The 22,609-nt window shown below is 43.1% G+C and overlaps 1 protein-coding gene across 2 annotated transcripts in view; it reads right to left on the bottom strand.

The window, feature by feature from the left end:
- cdh8 (cadherin 8) overlaps positions 1-19,437 on the bottom strand; it is a 90,856-nt gene extending 71,419 nt beyond the window's left edge. Inside the window, exons 1-2 of one of the 2 annotated variants that reach the window (XM_076736513.1) lie at positions 18,849-19,437; positions 16,211-16,758 (exon numbers count right to left, since the gene is read on the bottom strand). In XM_076736513.1, coding sequence (XP_076592628.1) covers positions 16,211-16,468 — 258 coding nt within the window. In that variant the 5' untranslated portion in view covers positions 16,469-16,758; positions 18,849-19,437. The remainder of the gene's footprint in view (positions 1-16,210; positions 16,759-18,848) is intronic. The other variant, XM_076736434.1, reaches the window with a different exon arrangement.
- Between the last annotated feature and the right edge of the window lie 3,172 nt (positions 19,438-22,609).

The following is a 22,609-nucleotide window of genomic DNA, read 5'->3' as shown; positions in this document are numbered from 1 at the left end:
CTTAGTTCCGCTTAGCACTCCCCCTAGAGGCCTGGAGCACTTCTGTTAGGTTGTCTGGAAATACAGTGTTTTCCTCTGTACTTGCACCATGGCTGTTTTTAATGCATTTATTTTTCTTTTCATTTTCAGCATGTTTCTGTCATTGTACTTGTTTTGGTTTTCTGTGTTTGGAATTTCTCAAGCTGCAGCATGTTTCTCCCAATGGAAATGTTTCGAGCTTTTGCGAAGCATTTGTCCTTGTTGGCCACTGTACTTTTCCCTTTATGTGGTGCGTTCAAATCTGTGTGCCATATTTTTGTACATTTGGCAGGTACTCCATTCCTCTCATGTTCATTGTTCTTGCTTTTTTTTTTTCTTCTTGTTCTATTAGCAGGTGCCAGTTCAATGAATGGCCTCTCATCAATAGATGTTACAGGTAAGATTCTACATACTGTCACCTGCTGTACTGGAGGGGAATGTAGCAAAAACATCAAACAGGTAGTTATAGTTATGCCTCCATTAGCATTACAGCTCCCCCTTTTTTGTAAGAAATACAGGAAAAATATTTAAATGGGAGGACATCAGTAGAGAAAATACAGGAGAGTCTTGAAAAGGGTTGACAGGTCTGACCTGGACATTTGAATCCACACAAGACACAGTGACCATATGGTACTGCCAATGTTAAGGTCTTTTTTTTTTTTTTTTGTTAAGTTTCATTTGTAATACTACCACACTTCCACATTTGCTTGTTTTCAAGTTGTTGCATTATCAAAAATTGGTGTTAAGAGGTCACAGCTGACAATATATATAGCATAGCTAGCTAAGATATGCCGTGACCATGACAGAGGCCCGTGGAGAAAGAGTGTAAAAGCAGCCTAGGGTTCAGCAGGTTAAAAAATGTGCATTTATGCGGTCAAACATTTGGAAAGTGACATCAAGTACGAAGCACAGATATGGCGTCCATGTGCAAGAGACAGACAGTGAACCAGTGACAGAGTGACACTTACAGAGAGGATGACACTTCCACTCTACCGCCCACTCCTCTGCACGACCACACTTCCTCTCAGCCTTGCCGGGTCCCGAGGACATCTTCCATGCACGCTGGGTGTCACAGCAGACGGATGACTAGCTTCAGCAGCACCATGCCATTTCCCCTTCTCACACTAAACTGCATCCCCCCACCCTCCTCCACGCCTTCCCGGCTTGCCAGGCCGTACTGTTTCTTGGCCCGGACTGGAATTCACACAAACACTTTTACACACACACACACACACACACACACACACACAAGCAGGGCAAACACATATTCATACATGCACACCCACACAAGTACAAACATCCATTCCTCTCTCTCTGTTTCTGTGATTTATACTCAGTGGGAAACCAGTCACAATCATCCCACTAACTGGCTCCGGGAGCCTCTTTGCCATGGGTAAGTGAGTAAGTCTACAAGATTTTCATGCTAAAGGTCATGCCACTACCACGCAGCCCTTATGACTCAAAGCAGACTTTGGATGTCACTGCTGGATTGTATTTTTTTTTTTTTTTTGCTCAATAATAACGAAATGCTTTTCAGAAAATAGCATAAACCGATGCTTCTTAAAAGTCTGGCTTGTTTTACAAAATGCACCCTTTGACCTCACATGATTGTTGCAGCAGTTTGTGAAGTATAAATGATAGATGATTTGAAGAGTGATGCCTTTTGTGAACGAGTGCAACAAAAAGACATTCCACCGTGTACGCACACACGCCCTTAAGCTGTGTGCCCAAGCAGCTTCCACTACCAGTAATTATTGTTAGGACAGTTGCAACCACAGCCAGGAAATTATCATAAGCAGCCTTTTTGCTGTTCCCTCTGCCTTCCAATGATTGGAGAATAAACTCGCGAAAAAACGAAATTGAGCAAAAAACAAATGTTACGACCGACTCCACACACAACAAACAAAATATTCAAGAGAACTATGGAAAGGGATAAAAATGTCTCATCCAAAGAATTCAAGATTCGCCCATATAAAAGCAGCATGCTCTTACAAATCAAGATTTGCCACCAATTTGCTCTTGTTCAGACCTCTGGAGGGGTCACTGGCTTGTTTGTGTCCCCTGTCAGAGTCTAGAGGGTTTTGAAATTAAGCCTGTGACAAAACATGCACAGTTACTGTACTGGAAAGAGGTCGCCTACCAGCACTGCAGAGCACCATTTATTCTTATCAATACTCGCGCATTAGAGTTCATTTGCACAACCGCATTAACGCCTCTGGTAAAATCTACCCCTCCTCTGTCTCTACTTTAAATCTCTCATAAATCTCAGAGCATCCCTTCTTCCACCAGCATCATCTCAGAGAGCCACACTTCTACATTTGTGGAGAGAGAAAAGGACAGGGGGGTAAAAAGCCTCTTCCAGTATTACATCTTTTCTACTTTATTACTAGTCTTCTGGGAAAATGGGGGCAGCTTTGCAGCCTGGCTATCTGTTTACATTTTCTTTACAAGACTATATTGGAATTATAATTGTGTTCTATGGCACCTTCTTTTGGTGCCTTGCTCTGTTTAAAGGTCCTGTGGACCTGGGGAGATGAAGAAAAATGGACCTCTTTTGAGGGATTCGATTACTGAGGAAGAAAATGCAGCTGCACACTGGCCCTTTTTTCTTTTCCCCTCTCTGTTTTCCTCCAGGTGCCAATCTCTCGGGATGCTCGATATTAGAGCTGGAGTGGCGCTGAAGCAAACACAACAGTATCAACGCAACGGAAAATAATTTCTTTGTGCAATTAAAGTGGAAACAGACAAAAGGAAATCAAACTGTGAGGCAGATCATTATGAATTACATCGTGAAATTCATGCGATTGACCAGCTCGAGTGATATTAATAGCTTTACTAACTTAGGTGACACTTAGGTGTCTTTTTGTTTTTTCTCAAGGTTACCAGAGGTCAGAAATGCTGCATCTTTTTGGTTGGTTTGATGTTGCTTTAGAGTTGAAATAGCTTTGAAAACTGGCCTTAAAAATACTTCAAAAATGAGATGCATTTACAAAGAATCCAGCCTTTGATTAATAATTCATCAGAGATTCCTATATTAAAACAAACTGAGCACGTGGGTACCTTAAAACATGATGTCCATCTAAATAAACTAAAGCTGACGAGTCACCTTTTCCATTTTGCAATATATTATACACTGTAAGTGCAGTCAATGCTGTTCTTCTAATACCATTTATCATCAGCTGCAAAAAAAACAAAACAAAACAAAAAAAAAGACTGTTTGAGAAATTAATTTGTTTTCAAGATATTTTCCTACTTCTCAGTTTCAGCATGTTAAGAGCGGAAACAAAAGCTTTATCACTGGTCACGACACACTGTGACATGGTGGTGACACAAACACAGCATAAATATTCCATCACAATTGCTGATATTCCTGCAGCTCAACTACATTGCGTGGTGCAGTGGAGTGAGACAGTGAATTTGTATCCTTAATAATGTTTGGAATTAATTAAAATGCAAAGCCACGAGCCCAGAGTGCAACCACAGGTGGCAGTGAAGAGAGCGCAGTGAGAACAGCCGTGATGAGTGCAAGCCTCTGTAACTCATGTCCATTTAACTGATGATTTCTAATTTTATTATTGTTATTCTTATTATTTTTGGCTACCACTTCAATGAGACGAGTTTGCCATTTTATACACCAATTTCCTGTGTAATATCATTCTATCAATAAGTAATTACTTGCTTGGCAAATTGCTGTGCAAAATGTTCATCGGAGGGGAGAAGATCCATATCAATTGTTCATTTGCATAATGCAAATGAATCCACGGAGAGGAAAAAAACAACTTTGCTGCCATCACTGACAGTTGGATACCAGCACTGCTGCTGGAAAAGCATAAGTGCCTCTACAACAGAGCAGCACAAAGGTCTACAGCATTTTGCTGTTAGAGCAGGAAAGTAAACTGAGTCTAAGCCCCAAGCTAATGGGATGATTTTTTTTTTGTTGTTGTTGGTTTTTTGTTTTTTTTTTTTTACAGATACAGTTTCAACTGGCAGGAGAAAAAATGCCACCGATGTTTGACAAGTGGAGTGGGGGTTTGTGAGCGGTTGTCCATTTGTTGGAGCTCAGGCATTAACAGAGGATGAGCTCCCCGCCACTCCATTAGGCTTTCCCCTGATAGAGTAACACCATTTTAGCCCGCTGTTTACTTAATATGCAGGATCCGGCCCCGTCTATTTGCTTCTAATCAACTGATAAGACGAAAGGCCTTTTCTACGGCCCCTGGAGGATGAAAACCAAACTCCTAATGGTCATTAGTAGCAATTATGTTCCGTAACTGGCACACCCCTCTATGCTTTTGCTGCGTTGGCTGCTTAGGCGCATGTGGATCCGATTTGGACGCAGGGGACCCTGAACGCAGCTCCGGAGCTTTTCACGATACACTTTCACCAGCTGAGGCTGACCACGGCTCATATTTGATGATGGATAAGCTTAGTTTCCTGTCTGATTGCTTGCTGCAATTGGGAGAAGTTGCTTTTTGCGTGTCTGTGTGTGTGTATGTGTGTGTGTTTGTTCTATTTAAAAGCATGCTTACAGTGTGTCAATTGCTGTATGACTCAAAACACCCTTCTACTCTCCTCCACTCTGAAAGCATCATTAACACAGCAGTCTGACTTTACTGTAATTGCGGCGTTGTCAAAGGCATCTTGAGGACACTACATGAAGCTACAGTGTGTCCATCCCAGCACGCAGCAGCACCTCCCAATTAGCTAACTCAGCTCCTTTGCTAAAGGATTCAGGAGACTTGCGATTTTTATGCAAAACCACCAAGATCAAACGGCCTCTGCCCTAATCCCCGGAGTTGAACCTGGGGAGTGTGATCCTTATCGACAAACGCTGAGCTGCTGCAAAGTAGGATCCCATTACATATGCACAGAGACCTTTTTGACGTGCATTTTCCCTTCACACCAGTGATGCAACAAAGGCAGGAATCCCGCTCCGATTCCTGCATTGTAAATGTTAGCTCACATATTGTGTGCAAAGATCCCGCTCGAGGCACCTGATCCGAATTCTAGCTTGATCTAATGTGGTATTTGTTGAGGTACTACAGCACACTCAGGTATCTGCTCAGTTAAATCCCTCCATCCTATTTTCATCTACATGTTGGACTGGATATGATCCATTTATGAATCCCCTGAGATCATTTCTAAGAAGCTGTCTGAGTAAACGGGATATTGTGGATATTATGACTACTGATGAGCAGAACTGACATGTAAGTAAAAGCAACATCACGCATTTGATCCTAAATCTTTATGAAATGTGTGTGTGAGCAGCAGCATGTACTATGAGGACTGCTAGTGTACTGTAGGATTCAGCTGTGTAAACAGGTCAACAGAAGAGCCTCAAACACATCAAGACACACACACACACACACACATACACACACAGGGCACTCAGCGGTGACGAGGAAGGCCATTGTCAGAAAACTAATAAAGAGGCAGTGTGTTGCTGCGGTGCGGTAATTACACATCCCAGGATATCAGCTCAGTATTTATAAAACCATTGGGCATCAACAAAGAAGAAAAGGTCATCAAGACAGATAGGACATTAGCATTTTGACTGCACACACAATGTGCGGACACATGGGTGCACACAAACACTGACACAACCGCATGTGGGTGTGTGCGTGTGCATGCACAGGTACACAGACAAACCAAAAAGATAATGTCATGTTTTCTTATCTGGCTACTCAATGAGACACATAGACAATGTGTGTTTGTGTTTGCATGTGCATCTGTGTTTATGTGCCTGCAGGTTACTGTGTGCAGAGAGAGACACTGATAAACATGCCACATCTTGGCAAGTGGTGATTCAAGCAGGCGCCGGCTTCTGTAAACACTGGGAGTGCTGCACAGATTGAGATGGAGGGAAATGAGGACCTGTGTGACTGTTTCCATCCAGATGGAGGCTACAATGGTTTTGGGGTTGGCCCAGGTCGTTTCCCCCGATGACAAACCATTCAAAGATCTGTGGAGCCATTAAAATATTGCTGCCTCACCACAGCTGCTCCTCGTCTTCATCAGCTAACAGCAGCAACGTGGCTTCATGACGCACAGAAAGTAACATAAAAGGGCACTGTGCCATTTGGCGGTGTTCCTCTTCTTAGAGGCGAGGAGAGTCATCTCATGAGACTCAGAGGGGGATTCCCTCCAAGACACTGCTCCCACTTTTTGTGAAATTTAAAGTATCTTTACACTCCTTAACAGCTCAGTCTGTACGCAAAGAGAATTTACTCAAATCATAATATTGTTGACAATGTGGTATTTTTGTTTTTTCAGTTCAGTGCATTACTCAAATGACATTCATTAATGGCACAAGTGAGCAACAAATCAGCCCTCACTTTTTTTTTAGAAAGTGTGCCGGCAAAAACATATCTAAAAGATACCATAAAGGCAGCACAGTGATGCTATGTGGACTCTGCATGCTCGTCCTGCGTCGGCTTCAGTGTCCGCCCACAGACATGGAGGTTAACTGGTGAACTGGAAATTCTAAATTGCCTGTAGGTGTGAATGTGAGTGTGAAAATGTGTTAGCCCTGTGATAGCATGGCAGGCTGTGAGGGTGTACCCCGCCTCTTGCCCAGTGCATGCTGGGATAAGTGCCAGCCCCCTGTGACCCTGCAGGAGCAATAGCATAAGCTTAGAAAATGAATAGCTGTTTTTCTAACAAAGTAATTTATGTACTTACCCATCATTCCTGAAGTGCTGTAGGATACTCAAAGTTGATTTTAAGCATCATATACTGTATCTGTTTGTTTTAATTTGTGCACTTCAAAAAGAGTAAAACTATCATTTCAAAAAGAGGAAACTGAAGTTTTATTTATTCGTCTGCAGTGACAGCGCCCTTTACGATAGAGTTCTCCAGTGGGCGTGAATCTTTGGTTCTGACTGGCAGCGTTGGTGCTGTAATTTGTTTGCTTCAAGCAGTAAAACTAATTTGTTGTATCACTTCACTGCCAATGGGCAGACAAACAGCTAGTCAGCTAATGTTAGCAAGCTAGACTTCCACTTTCTAAAGGCAAGCTAGTTAGCCTGGCTTGCCAGCTTCCCCTTTGCTGAGTGAAATACAAAGTGAACCATGCAATACATCCTCCGAAACGTTTAAGTTGTAAAGGGACAGGAGAGCTGAATTGAACAGTACACAAGCAAATCTATTGAGCTAAAGAGAAAACGAGAGCGTGACATTCTCCAGTCAGTTAACAGCTTATCTCTTGCTCCCTCAGTCAACTGCTGCCGTGGGAGTTTGGAGCTTAGGCGCGATTTCCATCTGCAAAAATGATTTTATCCCATTTAAAAAAAAAAAAAAAACGATAAAAAAAAAACGATAAAAACACAGTATGTAAAATAGCTGCAGTGTCATCAGAGTTTAGATTTCCTACACAAAAAGTGAAAGGAGTGTAAACTTCAGTTCAACTTTAAGTTCTGTTAAGAGTAACATAAAAGCACTTCACAGTGTGCCATCTCATGACGTCATCATCAAATCACTCAGCGATCAGCCCACATCATCCTCCTACAGTCAAACACTTTGATAACTTAACTAAATGTTCTCACTTGTCTAACATTACACCAGTCCAGTCTTTCATCAAGCTCATCTGCGATGATGTTACACTAATTGGATCTTCTATTATTCATAATAGCAGAAGTTTTTCTTGGAACTCTGCCTTTCATTAAAACACAATAGAGAAGACCGGGTGTTAGCAAAGATTTGTTCATATTTCATCAGATAGACCATCGGTGCATGTCCAATCCACAAGCACAACAGGCAGTTGTGGCTAGGATAAAGGCAATTAGCCAGACTTCGATAACAGACGGCCTCTACCCCCTAAAAGCTTTTCACATGTTTCTGGCATCCTCTATTCAGTCCCTCAACACCTCATTTCGTTGCCATCAAGAGAGGAGAGAGCAGCTGAGAGAGGCGACGTAACATGCCATGTCCCTTGTTGTGCACGCAGGGCTGGCAGACAACGCACATACAGCAGGATTTTTTGAGAACAATTTCAACATCCTGCACACTCGGCCCTGATTCCCATTAAGCATTCATGATTCATCTGGATTTTATATTATAACGTTTTGAATTTTTCATGCATGCACCCCCCCTCCCTTCCACTTCCCACCCCCTTTTCTGATCCGACTGGAAAAAAAAAAGAAAAAAAAAAGACGAATTAATCAAACATTGGGGGAGGAAAGAAAAAAAATCCAGGAAAAGTGTCACTTTCACACACACAAAGAAGCCTGTGTTTGCATCATCGCCACCTGCTTGTGATATCCAGGGTGTATTTTCTTGAAGTTGGTTCATTTATAAGGTTCAGGATGGATGTATCACATGCACCTTGGAGACACAAACACAAGGCTGAGGCATTATTTGAGGGATACAGGTGTCTTCACAGGTAAAGTGTAAGTGAGGTTGGAGAATAAAGTATGGGGTGTGTGGGTGCTGCCCTTTTACGTTCCTGCCTCTCCTCCCTTGGCTATTATTTCAGCTATCTTTTTGTTCTTTCTGCAGAAGGGATCATTAAACAGAAATAATTCATTTGTGAGAAAGGTCAAAGCCACAGTCTGTTGGCACCCAGATACCAGAGTTAGGAGTGGTTGCATTGAGAGAGGGAAGAGAGCAAAGGACGGAGCCATTGATTCTTCTTGTGTGGTTTTTTTTATTGTCAACTCAGTGATTGAGGTGAGCAACCCCCTGCCTTCTGCTCAGCAGTGATGATAATCATCATCTTTAATACCTGTTATAGGTGAAGACACCGATCTTCAAGTAAATGTCACATCCACTGTTTACTGGGGCCTCTTTGTTATCATTACACCATGTTGTATGAGGCGGTAAAGGAAGGTAGAGAAGCCAGAGAAGGGCTGAGGAGGGAAAGTAAGGGGGCGGAGGAAGAGGGTTGAGGACTGTCATCTTTAAAGTGCCAGAAATAGGCACTCACTCCCGCCCCCCCGATCCAAAACTCCCTCCCCATTGTCTCTCCTGCTCCAGCCCACGTGTGCTCCCAGCTAACCGTGAAGCCAAATGCACATCCAGTCGCACAATAACAACATCCATTCTTAACAAGATTACTCCGGCAGTCCCAGTTTGGCTGATGGGACGTGTATGGGAGCAGAGGCGCAGGGATAAGCTGCCTGCAGCCGCCTGCAGCATTTCACATACGCTGGGCTCTATCCATAGGAGAGGAGCTGCCTGGGGAGTTGAGCCAAACATCGAGCCCACAAGAGCACACTGGCACAGGGAGCAGGAATCTTTAGCTGCTACTGCTACTGCTGCTGCTGTGGCTTATGCTCACAACTACAGAGGCAAGGGCCAATTAGCAGGTTTCAGATAATCATAATCTTTTGATTTGAATAATCAGATTTGAATAATTGTAACCTAATTTACTGCTGCTGATGCTTGGCCAGTGTTTTGACTGGGAAGCACATTTTGGATTCATAAGTAAGCAGAATGTCCAACATCATTCTGTTTAATGTTGCCTTAATTCACTTGTCTGTTGCTGCCTTTTTAAAATATCATTATACACGGGCCTGTGTTTTGTCTGGGAAATCAACAATCCTTTAAATGTCAGCACAAGACAAAGGCCAAGACACTTAAGCCTGTTAAATTGCAAATGTATCTCTTGGTGCTTTGAGAGAGATATAATCCAAACAAAACAAAATCCCCTATTTTGAAAAGAAACTAGACTAATTTAGCCAGAGTAGCTCACGAGCCAAGCATTTGAGGTGAACTGCTTTAATTCCTATAAATTAGTTAGAGCAAAGTTCGAGGCAGAGTGCCAGACGATTTAGCCTGCTAAGCGCTCCACCTCCGCACAGCCAGCCCAGGCCAAGCCCAGTGAGCCAGGGAGTGTGAGGGAGGAAGGAGATGAGAGGAGAGGGGAAGGAAAGCAGTTAAGGGGGCTGGGGTGGGGAAGAGGTGGGCTTAATGAGACGACAGGGCTTTTCTGAATTCCACTGGAAGAGTTTGACACTGCTGACTGACAAACACTGACATGGGAGAGAGCTAATCGCAGCAAAGCAGTCCAAGGTGAAGCCATAAAGGGGCTATTTGCTATGAATTAGCACTGATGTTGAAGCTCAGGAAAGTGGCCCCCACATGAGCTTCTCACTGTACAACATGGATTTAATCACACCGAGGCACAGATGTGAGTGATAGCAGCAAGCTTGTTATTTTGCTCAGGGACTCTGAAGCTGTGTGAATGGATGTGCTTTCCTGTTAAATTATAATTGCAGCTGATGCATGTACACAAGAGAGCTTCCAGGGATCGCGGACAGGACGCGTCATGTGCCTCCTTATGATACACTGAGCTGAAACATGATTTCAGCTCCCTTATGAAAATACAGCGGGAGAGAATACAGAACATGATTTAATGCAAAGTGGCCGCGACGTACACGTGAGAGGAAAGACGGGGCGTTGGGAGCTCTGCATGTTTCTATGTGTGGGTGTGTTTGGAAAGACTTATAGAGGGAAACAGAATGAGTGACATTTCAAAAATGACACATCCGCCAGTGGTAAAATTTGAATATTCTCGACGGTACTTCTATTAAATGATCACTGACAGGCTGGTAAAAACAAAATTACTTGGCAATAACATTTAAGATACAAGCAATGACAATATGTTTCCCAGAAAAGTAATAATGCCAGTGAGGATGAGGTCACCTGTAAATTTGAAATACCATGGACTTCTGTCTGCAATTTCTGCTCAAACACATATGGAGCAGTTTAGAGAGGGAATCTTTCATAAATATGACCGCGCTGACAACCTAGCAAATGTTTGCAAAGATACACCAGCTATAAAGCTTCATGGACACACTGTATTTACTGTTGCACACACAACCCTCATGTCTAAATATACTCCATCCAAGCCCGCGTCCGCTCATCTCATTTTAGTCTATAACATCCCCGAATGGACTACTGTCCCACACACACATGCACACACACATACACAGCTTGTTAATGGGAACCAGGATGACAACACAAAGCCATAGACAACCTGTCAAGCTCTTCGAGGGCAACAATAATGTGATCCCACAGCTCTATCAGAGCCACTGCTGGCCTCAGTGTTTTATTACAGACCAGGAGGGACAGACAGAGGGAGAGATTGGAAAGGAAGAGGGAGACTGTGACCATGGCCCATTGATATAATGGCCCTGCCGGCATTAGTGATATACTGTACAGGTGAGCCTCTGGGAAAGAGAGGAGTGTGGTAACAGAGCAGGGAAAAGAGGTACAAGCAGAGGACAGAGGGTTGTTAGCATGGGTTTTTTTTTGTTGTTTGTTTGGTTTTTTTCTAAATTACACAGGAGGAGGGAATGGGGATCTAAGAGCTGAGAGACAGAGGAGCTGCTGCTACACTGCAGCTCAATACGGATCTTCGTGGTTCTGCCTAAAGAGAGATTACAGAGCAGTATTCCAGGAGCTGTTGTGGGTGTGAGAAACCAAATGGAATGAAATGTGAAGTCCAACAAACATTGATGGGCTTTCCTTTCCTGGATTGAATGACAGCTTTTTGATTCAACCCTCTCACTATGGCACTGGAACCTGTGTCTAATTTGGGCTATATTTCAGAATTTATTATATTCAAGCCAATGCTTATAATTTATGTGTCAAATTGGCCATCAATCACCGGCAATAATTCGGCTAATATTCTCATTAACTCCCACTCCTCATCCATCACTCAAAGGCAGTGCCAGATATCCGCTCAATTGCTGGAGCCCCAGTAAATGCAGATTAAGGTGGTGGATCTCCGCTAACCAGAGGCCACATCGGCACCACTCAGTCAAGGAGGGGGATCAACCTTTGATCTGCTGTAAACCAGCAACAACAGGGCCAGTGGCAGGACGAGGGAGTCTCAGGGAGCTCCGGCAGCTACATTCAGGACTCAATCTCGCCTTAGCTTTGCCTCGCTGCCTCGCATCACCAAAGCCAAACACTTGGAGAAATTTTAACAATGTCATTGTACCCCACCCCATCGGCCCTGGAGGCAAGCTTACATGGGCTCAAGAGTCGCTTTCTCCATAATCACACTGTCAGAGAGAGAGAGACAGAGAGAGAGAGAGAGAGAGACAGAGAGAGAGAAAGGCGGAGGTGGAGGTGGGGGACAGACGAGAGGCAATCCAGCTGAGCAGAAGTAGCTCGCATCAGTATTTATAGACTGATGTCCCACATCTTGTACTAGCAATCCAAAGCGCAGAAAGCAACAAAAGCAACAAAAAGGTCTGAACTGAATTCAGAAAGCTATCCCAGATATAGATGGTTTACTCAGGTCAAGGTCGTAAATGGACAAAAAAAAAAGTAATTCCAATCCTAAATTACATCTCAATTTTCACTTGATCAGACACACCATTCAGTAAATAAATAAATACATACATACATAACAAGGGCACCTGCTTTTTCCAAGGAACACACTGAACAAATAAATCCAAGATGTGATCTTTTACCAGTTTCACCTGAATGTACCTCTGACGGGGAAAACAAGAAAGACGGATCGAACTATTTCAGGCAAGTCTGTACAAGAAAAGGTTCTTCAATTTTGGGGGGAACACAATAAACATCACTTGTATTACAGAATATCATCTCTGCTTCTAGCAAAACGCCCTGCGGATTACACCACCAATCTGATACTACTGTGGCCCTTCTTGTTGGGAATCCTGTCAAACAGCTTGTTTGGAAGAATGAAGGCTGTGTTTCAGTTTCCCCCCAGCACATACACACACACACAGAAAAAGCTTTTTTTTTCTTCTTCTGGACATATCAGTTTTCTTTGGTGAATCAATAATCAAAGACTTTTTCCTTTTTTCTCTCTCTGTCTCTCTGTATTGCTGTCAGTCCTTGCAATCTTGCAGTTCAGCCTGAATTGATGAATATTAATGGTTGATTATCAATTCTCTTTGTGCAACAACACATAGAATGCTGTGGCGGATGAAAGTGTTGGACAATGGGAAGAGGGATCAGTCAATTTACTACATCTGCAATACAATTCAGCAGGCTGGAACCCATCATTATCAATCCCCACACACCATATGCTAAATGATTGCTGGGAAGTAATGTAGAAAAGTTGCTTCTGAGGCTGTGAGATATTCCAGTGCTAACTGCCATCAATCTGCCTCACACTACAAAGGAAATACATTCTGATTTCTCTTTGGTGCAAACACAGCAATTTGTTCGCTGTTTGTATTTGGTTCTAAGGCAATATTGTGCCTTTAATGGCCTGATGTAAATGAGTTCCTTCTTTGTATGCTTGAATAATTGAAACAGCTTTGATTGAAGAGGCAAAACAATTGAAAAACTTGACAGACGTCGCAGAACGTTTGGATAGGCCTCAAGCTAAAACAAAAGGTCTTCAACAAGACTGCAACAACCTGATATGCTCCAGAACTCGCATTCTGTTGCAGAACCCAGGTCACACTTTTCCATTATGGTTGTGCAATGATGAATCAAGAGCTGCTTTGCCTAAAATTACCCTGCGCTTGCCTTCAATTGTGCATGAGAGTCTTTGTCCATTGAAGTGGCATCCCCCACTCGTCGTCAACAATGAGCAAACGTCCCCTGGCTCAGTCCGTGTGAGTGATCTGTTCAAGCCTATCTACCTTCACACTCCGTTTGCCTATTTCTATTCTTAATGATGGGTTATTTCTGAACGGTCCCTGGCTCATGATGAGTAATCCTAAAATCCCTTCCAACACCGTGTTCCTTTTAAACTACAGCCGAGCAACAAGCTTTCACAGCTGTCTCCCCTGCTTCACTTTAACAGGTACTGCATGTCTGCCTCCCCGACGCCAACGGGACAGACGGGGGCTGACGAGCGTGCCGCTCAGTGAATCACAATGTCAAGAAACGATGCGCTGAAGAAGAACAGCAAAAGGGAAGGGTGCTGTCACAGCTCGTGGCCGTCCTTCTCACTCTTCCACACCTCCGCCTTCCCTTACCCTCCTCCCCCTGCCGTCCTGCGTTTATGCTAATAGTCTCTGCTGAGAGAGAACACCAAGAATGACACCACGTTAAAAATCAATGGCACGATCTCTCTTTGTCCCTCTCACAAACACTATCTCTCACTGTCGTTGTTGGTGTAGTTGGGGGAGCCCGGTCACAGACAAAGATGGGGGACGCACGTATAATTAAACCTCAGAGTACACCAGCACTACAAAACTAAGGGATGGAAGGAGTCCAATCTTGGCTTGGACTTCCTTGATAATCGGCCCACAACTACAGACAGAGACGGCCTCACACACAGCAGAGGAAATTGTGCAAAATACACAGGGAGCTGTATGACCCGTTTGAATCACACCTCCTACCCATTTGATTCATTTTTTAATTAAGTGTGAGAAACACAGAGAAAGGGGAAGAAAAGGAGACACAGGGACTGAGGGGGGGAAGATTTATAATCTTAAACTAATACAGTGCCATCTTGGTTTAACATAGGACTTATCTTAGCTCTGCCAGGCATACTCATGAGCACTTAACCTTGCAGCGAACGCAACCCATCATCATCGCCTCACAAAAGGCAAGGCGAGTTCTTCTTCACCCAGAGCTGCCCCCCCACCCCGCTCCCAATCCTTGCATGTCCTTCAACAGGAAGATGCCTATACCTATGACTAACTTACCCTACAGTCCAATTTGTTGCAAAGCATTGACTGAGGCCTTGAGAGAAAGCGTCCTTCATGACCTGGAAAACAACTTGATTTTGTGCAACCAATCCTATGTTGAAAATCTCAAGAACATTTCACTCCGAGGTCAGAGGAACACAGCCAAGTATTCCAAGCAAAGGAGTGTGTGAGTTTAGGATTATGTATCACACGTGTGTTAACGTTTGTCCTCATTAAATGTTATCTAATGCTTGTGTGGATTTCTTTTTTGCCTCTTTTTTTTTTCTTTTCTGAAAAATGTTTTCAAGTTAAATATCTATAAATACTATGCAACAGTTTGATAGGGGATGTGTCATATCTTTGATGCTCAGTATCTCACATCTGAGATCTAACCTTTAAATTCCAAGCTCACATATGGCCACTGTGGCCCCGATGAGTGCTTGTTTGTTTCAGCATTCTGATGAACAGCCATTGTCGAATCCAGCAGAGGCTTCCTAATTGACTCGCTTGAAAAATTAATGCATCACTTAACAGCATTTTTGTGTTCGTATGGTATTTAGCAAACACAGGTGCAAATCCTGCATGGTAGGAAATGTTTAATTGATGCAGCCATATGATAATGCTTGGGAAAAAGAAAAAACAACAAAAAAAAACAAGAGGAGGGGAAATTGAAAGTGCTTCCTTGGACCAGAAGCGACTTATTTTTCTTGTGCAACAAAAATGTAAACAGTTTTATTTGCTTTACTGCTGCCAAGCGCCAGATCTGAAGGGTTGAAAAAATATTTCAATGCACTGCAATAGCAATGTGTCATAAACAAGAAAGACATACCCACCAATTATCAAATATTAGGCACGAAATACTGTTTGCAAAAGCTATTACTGAACAAGATCAAATATTATGCTTGATGGCCTGCATTCCCGCCTATGCCAGAGTGGTTGGGTGATATTCTGGGGGAGTGAAGCAAGCGGCTGCCAGCCTGACTCTCCCCAGGTGAGTCCCAGCAATGAGCTGTGAACAAGCTGCTTTGGCCGGGCTGGCCAGCAGCCTTCCCCTCCCTTGAAACCTGCCTGACACAGGCCAGGGAGCAGGTGGCCCTTAGCCGCAGGATTAGCCCGCAGTTCTGTTCATTACAGAGCCGCAATGAAAAAACTAGCCATAACTAAAATAGCTATCTCTTAGACTTATTTCCAAGAAAAAATTGTTGTGGGCAAAAATGGAGCATTAAAATAAAAAAAATTAAAAAAAGGCATCCTATCCCATGCATCTGTATTTTGTACAGAAGATAGTGACTGTGATTGAAAAATAAATAAATGAACATAAATATCTGTGTGACTGCTACACAGTATCTTGGATTTCAAGGACATCCAACACTGCAAAAAATGTTGCTACTATTATTTGATGGGAGTTTAATTATTTCCAAAAGAATTTTGTGCCCCCCCCCCCCCCCCCACCTCCCACTGCCTCCCTCTCTCTTGTCCTCATATCTCTGCTTCCCCCTGACAACCAAAACCCTCCCACTGCCCATGGGAAGCGAAAAAATGGAGGGAGCATTCAAATGGCCGAATTAATGTTTCCACACGATAAGCGAGCTTAATATAATGCTGACAATCACAGCACTCACCCTGCCAACTAGAATTGGATCGGGTCCAGAAAATTCCTCCAGCACAAACATTTGATTCCAAACCCATCCTCTCTTGGCGCGGCTCAGTAATCTTTGTCCTTCGCCAAGACCGCTCGCCACCACTGCAGACCCACCAGTTTGTGTACTTTCGGACTGGCCTATGATAGGAGTCATAGACACGCAGGGAACACAAGTAATCCACACCAGCAGCAAGGACATCCACAGATCCATGAGCATCTCCTTGGACCGCTTTGGCATCCTGTCGTTCGTTGTTTGTTTGTTTGTTTGTTTGCTTGTTTGTTTGTTTTACGAGACTCTTGTCTCTCGGTCTCTCGTTTACAACTCGGAGGAGTCGTAAATAGAGATTCAGATCAACAGCTCCTTCTTAGATAACAAGAAAAGGTTACTTGTGTCCTCTTTGAACGGCAGCGCTTGCATTCATGGTGCGATAAAGGTCACTTGCATGGCTTGGCATGCCTCCATAGCAGTTGGTGAGGGGGTGAGGCGCTCAGCACAGCATCCATTTGGCGTTATTCCGAGGGGGAGACCTATAAGGGAGCGATCACAGTTTGTTAGTTTGCTTTTAGTCTTGTGAGGAGTTGTCAGAAGGTGGGGAAAAAAGAGGAGGGTGGAAATAAGAAAGTGGGGTCAAATAAACATTTGAACAAATCAGACGAGACACCCAGAATGAGAAAAAAATCTGTTTCTAACAAAAGCAAAAAAGATGAAAAAAATATTAGAAAACAGGAAGGAAATTCTCATTCCAGTGTAAGAAGTCAAGATGTCACTTCATCATTACAAATGATCTATCTGTAGCAGCCATGACCCTTTATTCCAATCTCGTTTTCATATTATCCTGCTACAATTGAACAACAAATGGGTATGTCTGTACTCTGAGGCTATTCAGCCCACAACATCAGATTGCCTTGCTTTAATCTGTTGTTCTGGGGATTATCCTGGAAAGATTTTGAGCAATTACATGTTCCTCATGATTAATGTTTTGATGATACATTCCGGGTGCAATGTTCCTATATGCTTCAATCATATTCCTTAAACATCTGTACGCATGCATGCAATAGTGACAGCTTTAGATAGAGAGGGTGGCTGCAGGTGAGCTCTACAATATCACAGCGCTGTAGTTCACTGATATCACAGTAATCCACATGAGATAATTGTGAAGGTATTTAGACAGACGTTTAATCGCTGAATCCAATATGTGATATTGACTCTTGATATTGACTGCTGTTTTTTGATAAGCACGGCCAGAAACGTTATTTTATATTATTCTATTTTAGTTTTTTTTTTTAGCACAGGGAGAGCGCAATCAAGTAAAACTAACACAATTAAACACAGCAGAGTGAGAGAAATGTAAAATAAGGTTTAAAAAAAGATGTAGCCTAATGTAAATTTTGCCCTTTAATCAAAAACAGTTTGAGCTTTAACAGCCGTTTAACTGGCTCAGTCGTCTCAGTGTACAACACGCTGATGTGCATTATTCACCAGAATGCAAAACCAGAGGAAAAAAAGCACAGACACCAAGCTTTGAGCTTTGAGTTGTCCTTGGCTAAAACTGATGCAGGTGGACATGCTATCACAGCAGCGAATGGCTTGCTTTCAGCACGGTGTCAGTGTTAGTTCTGGTAACTTTTACTACACACACAGTATGTCACAGCGGTCATAGGCTCCGTTGTTCCAGCAGTGCAATTCCAAGGACAATAAGCTGTAACACGTATTCCACCTGAAGCCAGCTGCTATATCATGAAGTGTGGAATGATGCCAGTTACTGTGACATTCTCCAACTATAGGCACTAACCCGGAGACTAAAAGACGCAGGACCAGGTTAATAAGTAAAAAGGGTGAAGAAGAAGGGCATGTAAACCTGTTAGAATACAGCATTATAGAGCATATAAATTAAACCATGAATAAATGACATGAAATTGTATTTTTTCCCCTCTTTTTAGTGCATTTGAAGTCACTGTGGTGCGTGACTAAGCAGCAGTTTCAGCACCACGGGGTTAGGACAGCTCCCCGCCAGAAAGCAGCCGGTCCAGACAGCTCAGCCGAAAACCGAGTGCCGGAAGCGAAGGAGCTGTCCGAGGTAGTCCACACACAGGAGCTATGCATTCATCAATTTGTAGTCACCCGGTAAGGGGGGGAAAAAAAAGGAAATAAATGACACGAAACATGAATTCACCCACAAAGTTTGAAGCTGTTCTTTGTCTTTTACGCATCTGCAATAGTCTGCAGCTCAAACCCCGATTACCCAAAATCGCCCTCTCTCTGAAGTTTTACGCTTTGAGGGAGAGGTTCTTTCCAATGAGTACTTGTCTGTGCACCAAATGTGGCACCAGAGCGCAAAAGCACTACAATTTACGGAAAATCAATCCGACACAGGCAGCATATGTGCGACCTACAGCGCGGCAGATGCAAGTGAATTGTGGATAAAGAAGGTGCCTAAGTTGCAGACCTTTCTGTGGACTTGCTCTGTCGCTCCGTGTCATCTCGCTCCTGTTAATGCACCGTATCCCCGCGGTGGAGAAAGGGGCTGTGAGAAGTCCTGTTAAACCCTTCTACGAAACACTAATGAAAATCACTAATACCTGTTAGGCTTATATACATGGTGGCGGGCTGTACTTACTAGTGGGACTTGCATCCTTTCCCGCTGCTGCATCATTTCAACGTTTTTTTCATTTTTTTTTTCTCTCCTTCAAAATACGCGAAAAAAAAAAAAAAAAAAAAAAAAAAAGTCCAATGCGTTTCATTCGAGGCGGTGGGAAAATGAGCGAAACGCGGAGAGGCGAGAGGCTAGAAATCCTTCCTGCAGTTTGCCGAGGCTGAGTGACAGTGTTGGGGTTGTAGTTAAGAGCTCCGACAGGCTTGCTGGCCGACTGGAAAAGTGAGGAGGAGATGGAGGAGAGATGCACGGTGGCGACGAGAGCCTCCCCTCCGCGGCGCTCATTGGGTTGATGAGGAGCCGGGTCAACAGGCGCACAAATGAATGCATGCCGCTCTTCACGGGCACGGACGCGCAAAGGTTATCGTCTCAAATTGCCGGCTATAGCTGCAGATATTACATAGGTGTGTGCTGCTGAATCCTCTCATTACTCTGTCTTTTTTTTTTTTTTTTCTACATTTTTCTCCGTGTTGTAACTCTTCTCCTTGTTGAGGCGACGACGCACGAGTTGGCCCTCGCTTCTCTTGGTCATTAGTCAAATGAAATAGGCCATGCGATCAGTGAAACGAAACCGAGGCTGCTCATTGACACTGTCATCTGATAGGCCTAAGCAATGGACAGATGGACACACACATTGTAGCCCTGCTGGCACGATAGAAAGTAAAACTAGTCATGTGGGCTTATTGCATTTCCTAGCCCTTCCACTGACAGTTCTATTTCCTTTATTTGTATTCTGACTCATTAACGTAGAGGAAGACACAAAAAACTAAAGACTACTGACAGACAAGGACCTTGGAAAGAGTTACACAGGTCTTATTAAGACGGTTAGTGAAAAGGTCATGCTCATCATTGCATATCTGAATGTGAGTGTTTGTGTGTGAGCGCAGTAGAGTGTTATGAGTGACAGCAGAGGGGGCTCATGCTGCTGTCCACGGAGAGAGCCCTCTAGTGTTTGTCCGGCTGCTTGGCAGCAGCCAGGCAGGCCTTAGGGGAGCAGATTTTATTAGCGCAGCAGGAGAGGATGCTCAGTGCACTGTCTACCACACATGGCTTCTTTTTTCAGCACTGAGAACCTCTTTATGAAACTCATGTCAGCCCACCGAGTATTAAACTCTGCCTCTCCTGTCCAATGATCACAGCGTCACAATCCTACCCCGGCAACCCAGCGCTGAGGTGTTTGCATGCATATTCGATGTTAAAAAGTCTCAGTCAAAGACTGAAAGAGTTTGTCTGTGAGCACAACATGTTATTGTACTTTACCACCTTGCCACAACAGAGCTCGTCCTCTTAGGGTTCGCCTGGTGGAGGCCTTTTGACCCAAGTTCCAGAGATCCCAATTAGCAAAGACATCAAGTCTACCATTATTTATTTCTGTACCATTTAATTTTCCTCCCACTCATGCTTTGATGTTGCAGCTGCGTCTCAGATGGGAATTCTCCAATCATCTTTTTTAAAAGCTTCTGCTGCATAATACATTAGACTGTAAATGTTGAGCCATGTTTCTCTTGCTCGATATGAATGAAGATTTCATTGAAGGACACACGGAGCACATTGAGGATGTGAGGATATAGTGAAATGTGTAAAAAGTAGTCCTCAAGAGGGGGCCGTTCATTTAAAATCACTGCAACTGTTCAAGCAAATAAACAGCCGAAAGGCACATGACAGTAACTGAACCTGTTGGCATGGTGTAATTATTAGATGCTGTCTAACGTCTGTCAAACACATGGCTGAAACAGCACAGTCAAAGTGTCAAGCACAAGCCTTAACTCATGCTTAATACAACAATATATACTGTGATAAAACTGAGCGTTTAAAAGGCAGAGGAAAAGCTGCGCTGACATCAGGTGAATCTGAAGTTAACATTTCATTCAAAATCACCTTCTGTGAGTAGAGTGTGGTGCAAATGAAAAGGTTCCAGCTCTAAATTAGTGATTAATTCCACTGACATGGCCCCTGCCAGTGATCAAAATATCAGATGGCTTTGAAAAAGGCAAAGTAAGTGAAGGGGAAATGGTCTTTAGAACCCAAGCATCCTCAATCGATCATTAGTTACTGCTTTGTCAGTGGTATTAATCACAGAGCTGTTGCAGTGTGCGCCACAGACTTCCACGTCTGAAACTCTGCACAACAAGTCACCATCACAGGGACTGTTACTATATACAGATTTTATCGCCTGATTTAGATTTTCTGCTACGTTATTTGTGCAACAGCCAATCATTTTAAGCACAAGCGTTCCCACTCTCATGGATATTCACACCAGGGTCTTCTCAGTTGCAAATGTATAAGCGTGTTAAAGCAGGTGCAAATGTCATCAGTGACACATATTTGCAAATAACCCCATCATTGCCGCCCCCACACTCTAATTTGGCTAAGTTTCCAACTCAACACCTATCACTCATTTTGATGAGCGGCCTACCTTGACTGAGCATCCAGCCTGAGGTTGAGATAACCAGCAGCTGTACACTATGCTTTTAGCTTGATGTTCCTTCTTTACTTTGATTTACTTCTCCTTTATTGCTGCAGTTGCTGGTAAGCCCCCCTGCTGTGTGACTACTAGCCTCATCTTAACAGCTACAATTGGCTGACGACTGGCCAAGCTCATCCGTGGGAAATGCTGCAAAATAGTTTCCTCTTTGGAAAGATGCCTTCAAGGGAAAACTGTCAAAACGAGAAAAACAACTGCATGTTTACGGTTTTCTGGCCAGCAACCCGTGGTGGTCATGCAACTAATGACTCTTTTCATAAACTGAGAGGTCATTTTAGCTTCCCAGTTTTAAAAAAAAAACAAACAAACAAACAAACAAAAAAACATCTTCACTCGGTTATTCAGTCCTGTTATTTTCAGTTCAGAAACATTGCCAAGCTCGGGCCCTTCTTGTCTTTCTAACAGCTCAATCAAGTCATACATTGTTTTGTCTTCTCATGCCTGAGCTATTGGAAAGGACTGAGTTCTTACTTAAGCCAAGAAGCTGTAGCCAGTCTACATGAAGTTAAATTCTGTTTTATAATTACTAACTATAACTCCACAGTGATCCCATATTACCCTGGTGCTGGTTTAGGTTGAAGTAAAAAATCTGGTGATTTTTTTTTCATGGTGTTACACAATTTGGCTCCACCATATATTATTGCGTAACTGATCCCATATACAGTGGATCCAGTTGAATAAAATATTTATTCAAGTGATAGTGACAGTGTTAGCTATTTCCTCAATTCATCTAATTGTTTTGTCTAAGAATTGTCAGAATGTAATGAAAAATGCAAATTCAAATTTCCCAGAGCCCAAAATCACACATTTAAAAGCCTCGTTCTGTCTAACCAACAAAACCCTAATTTATTCAGTTAACAATATAAAATAGAAAAAGGTAGTAAATCCTCACATCCGACAAATTAAACCAGAAGATTTGTACTGTTTTTGTCAGAAAAGATGACATGATTAATCAGTCATAGCATTTATTGCTTATTAGTTTTCTGTCAATCCGCTATTCAATAAATCAGTCTTGCAGCTCTAATATAAACACACTTTTATGACTTAATTACTCAGATGCAAAGATGGAAGTAGCACAGCACTGTTCAAGTGCCACAAAACCTCTTGTGAGTGTCCACACCTGTGTTCTCATCTCGTCAATATCAGTTTCTTTTAACCATGACCACAAGCTGTCCTCAACCTTTACAGGTTGGTTTTAATCAGAAGCAACTCTTAAGCCACAGAGATGACAGATCAGAGC

This window comes from Chaetodon auriga, chromosome 1, assembly GCF_051107435.1.
Source record: "Chaetodon auriga isolate fChaAug3 chromosome 1, fChaAug3.hap1, whole genome shotgun sequence".
Classification (NCBI taxonomy): domain Eukaryota; kingdom Metazoa; phylum Chordata; class Actinopteri; order Chaetodontiformes; family Chaetodontidae; genus Chaetodon; species Chaetodon auriga.
This window is presented reverse-complemented; position numbering and strand designations above follow the sequence as displayed.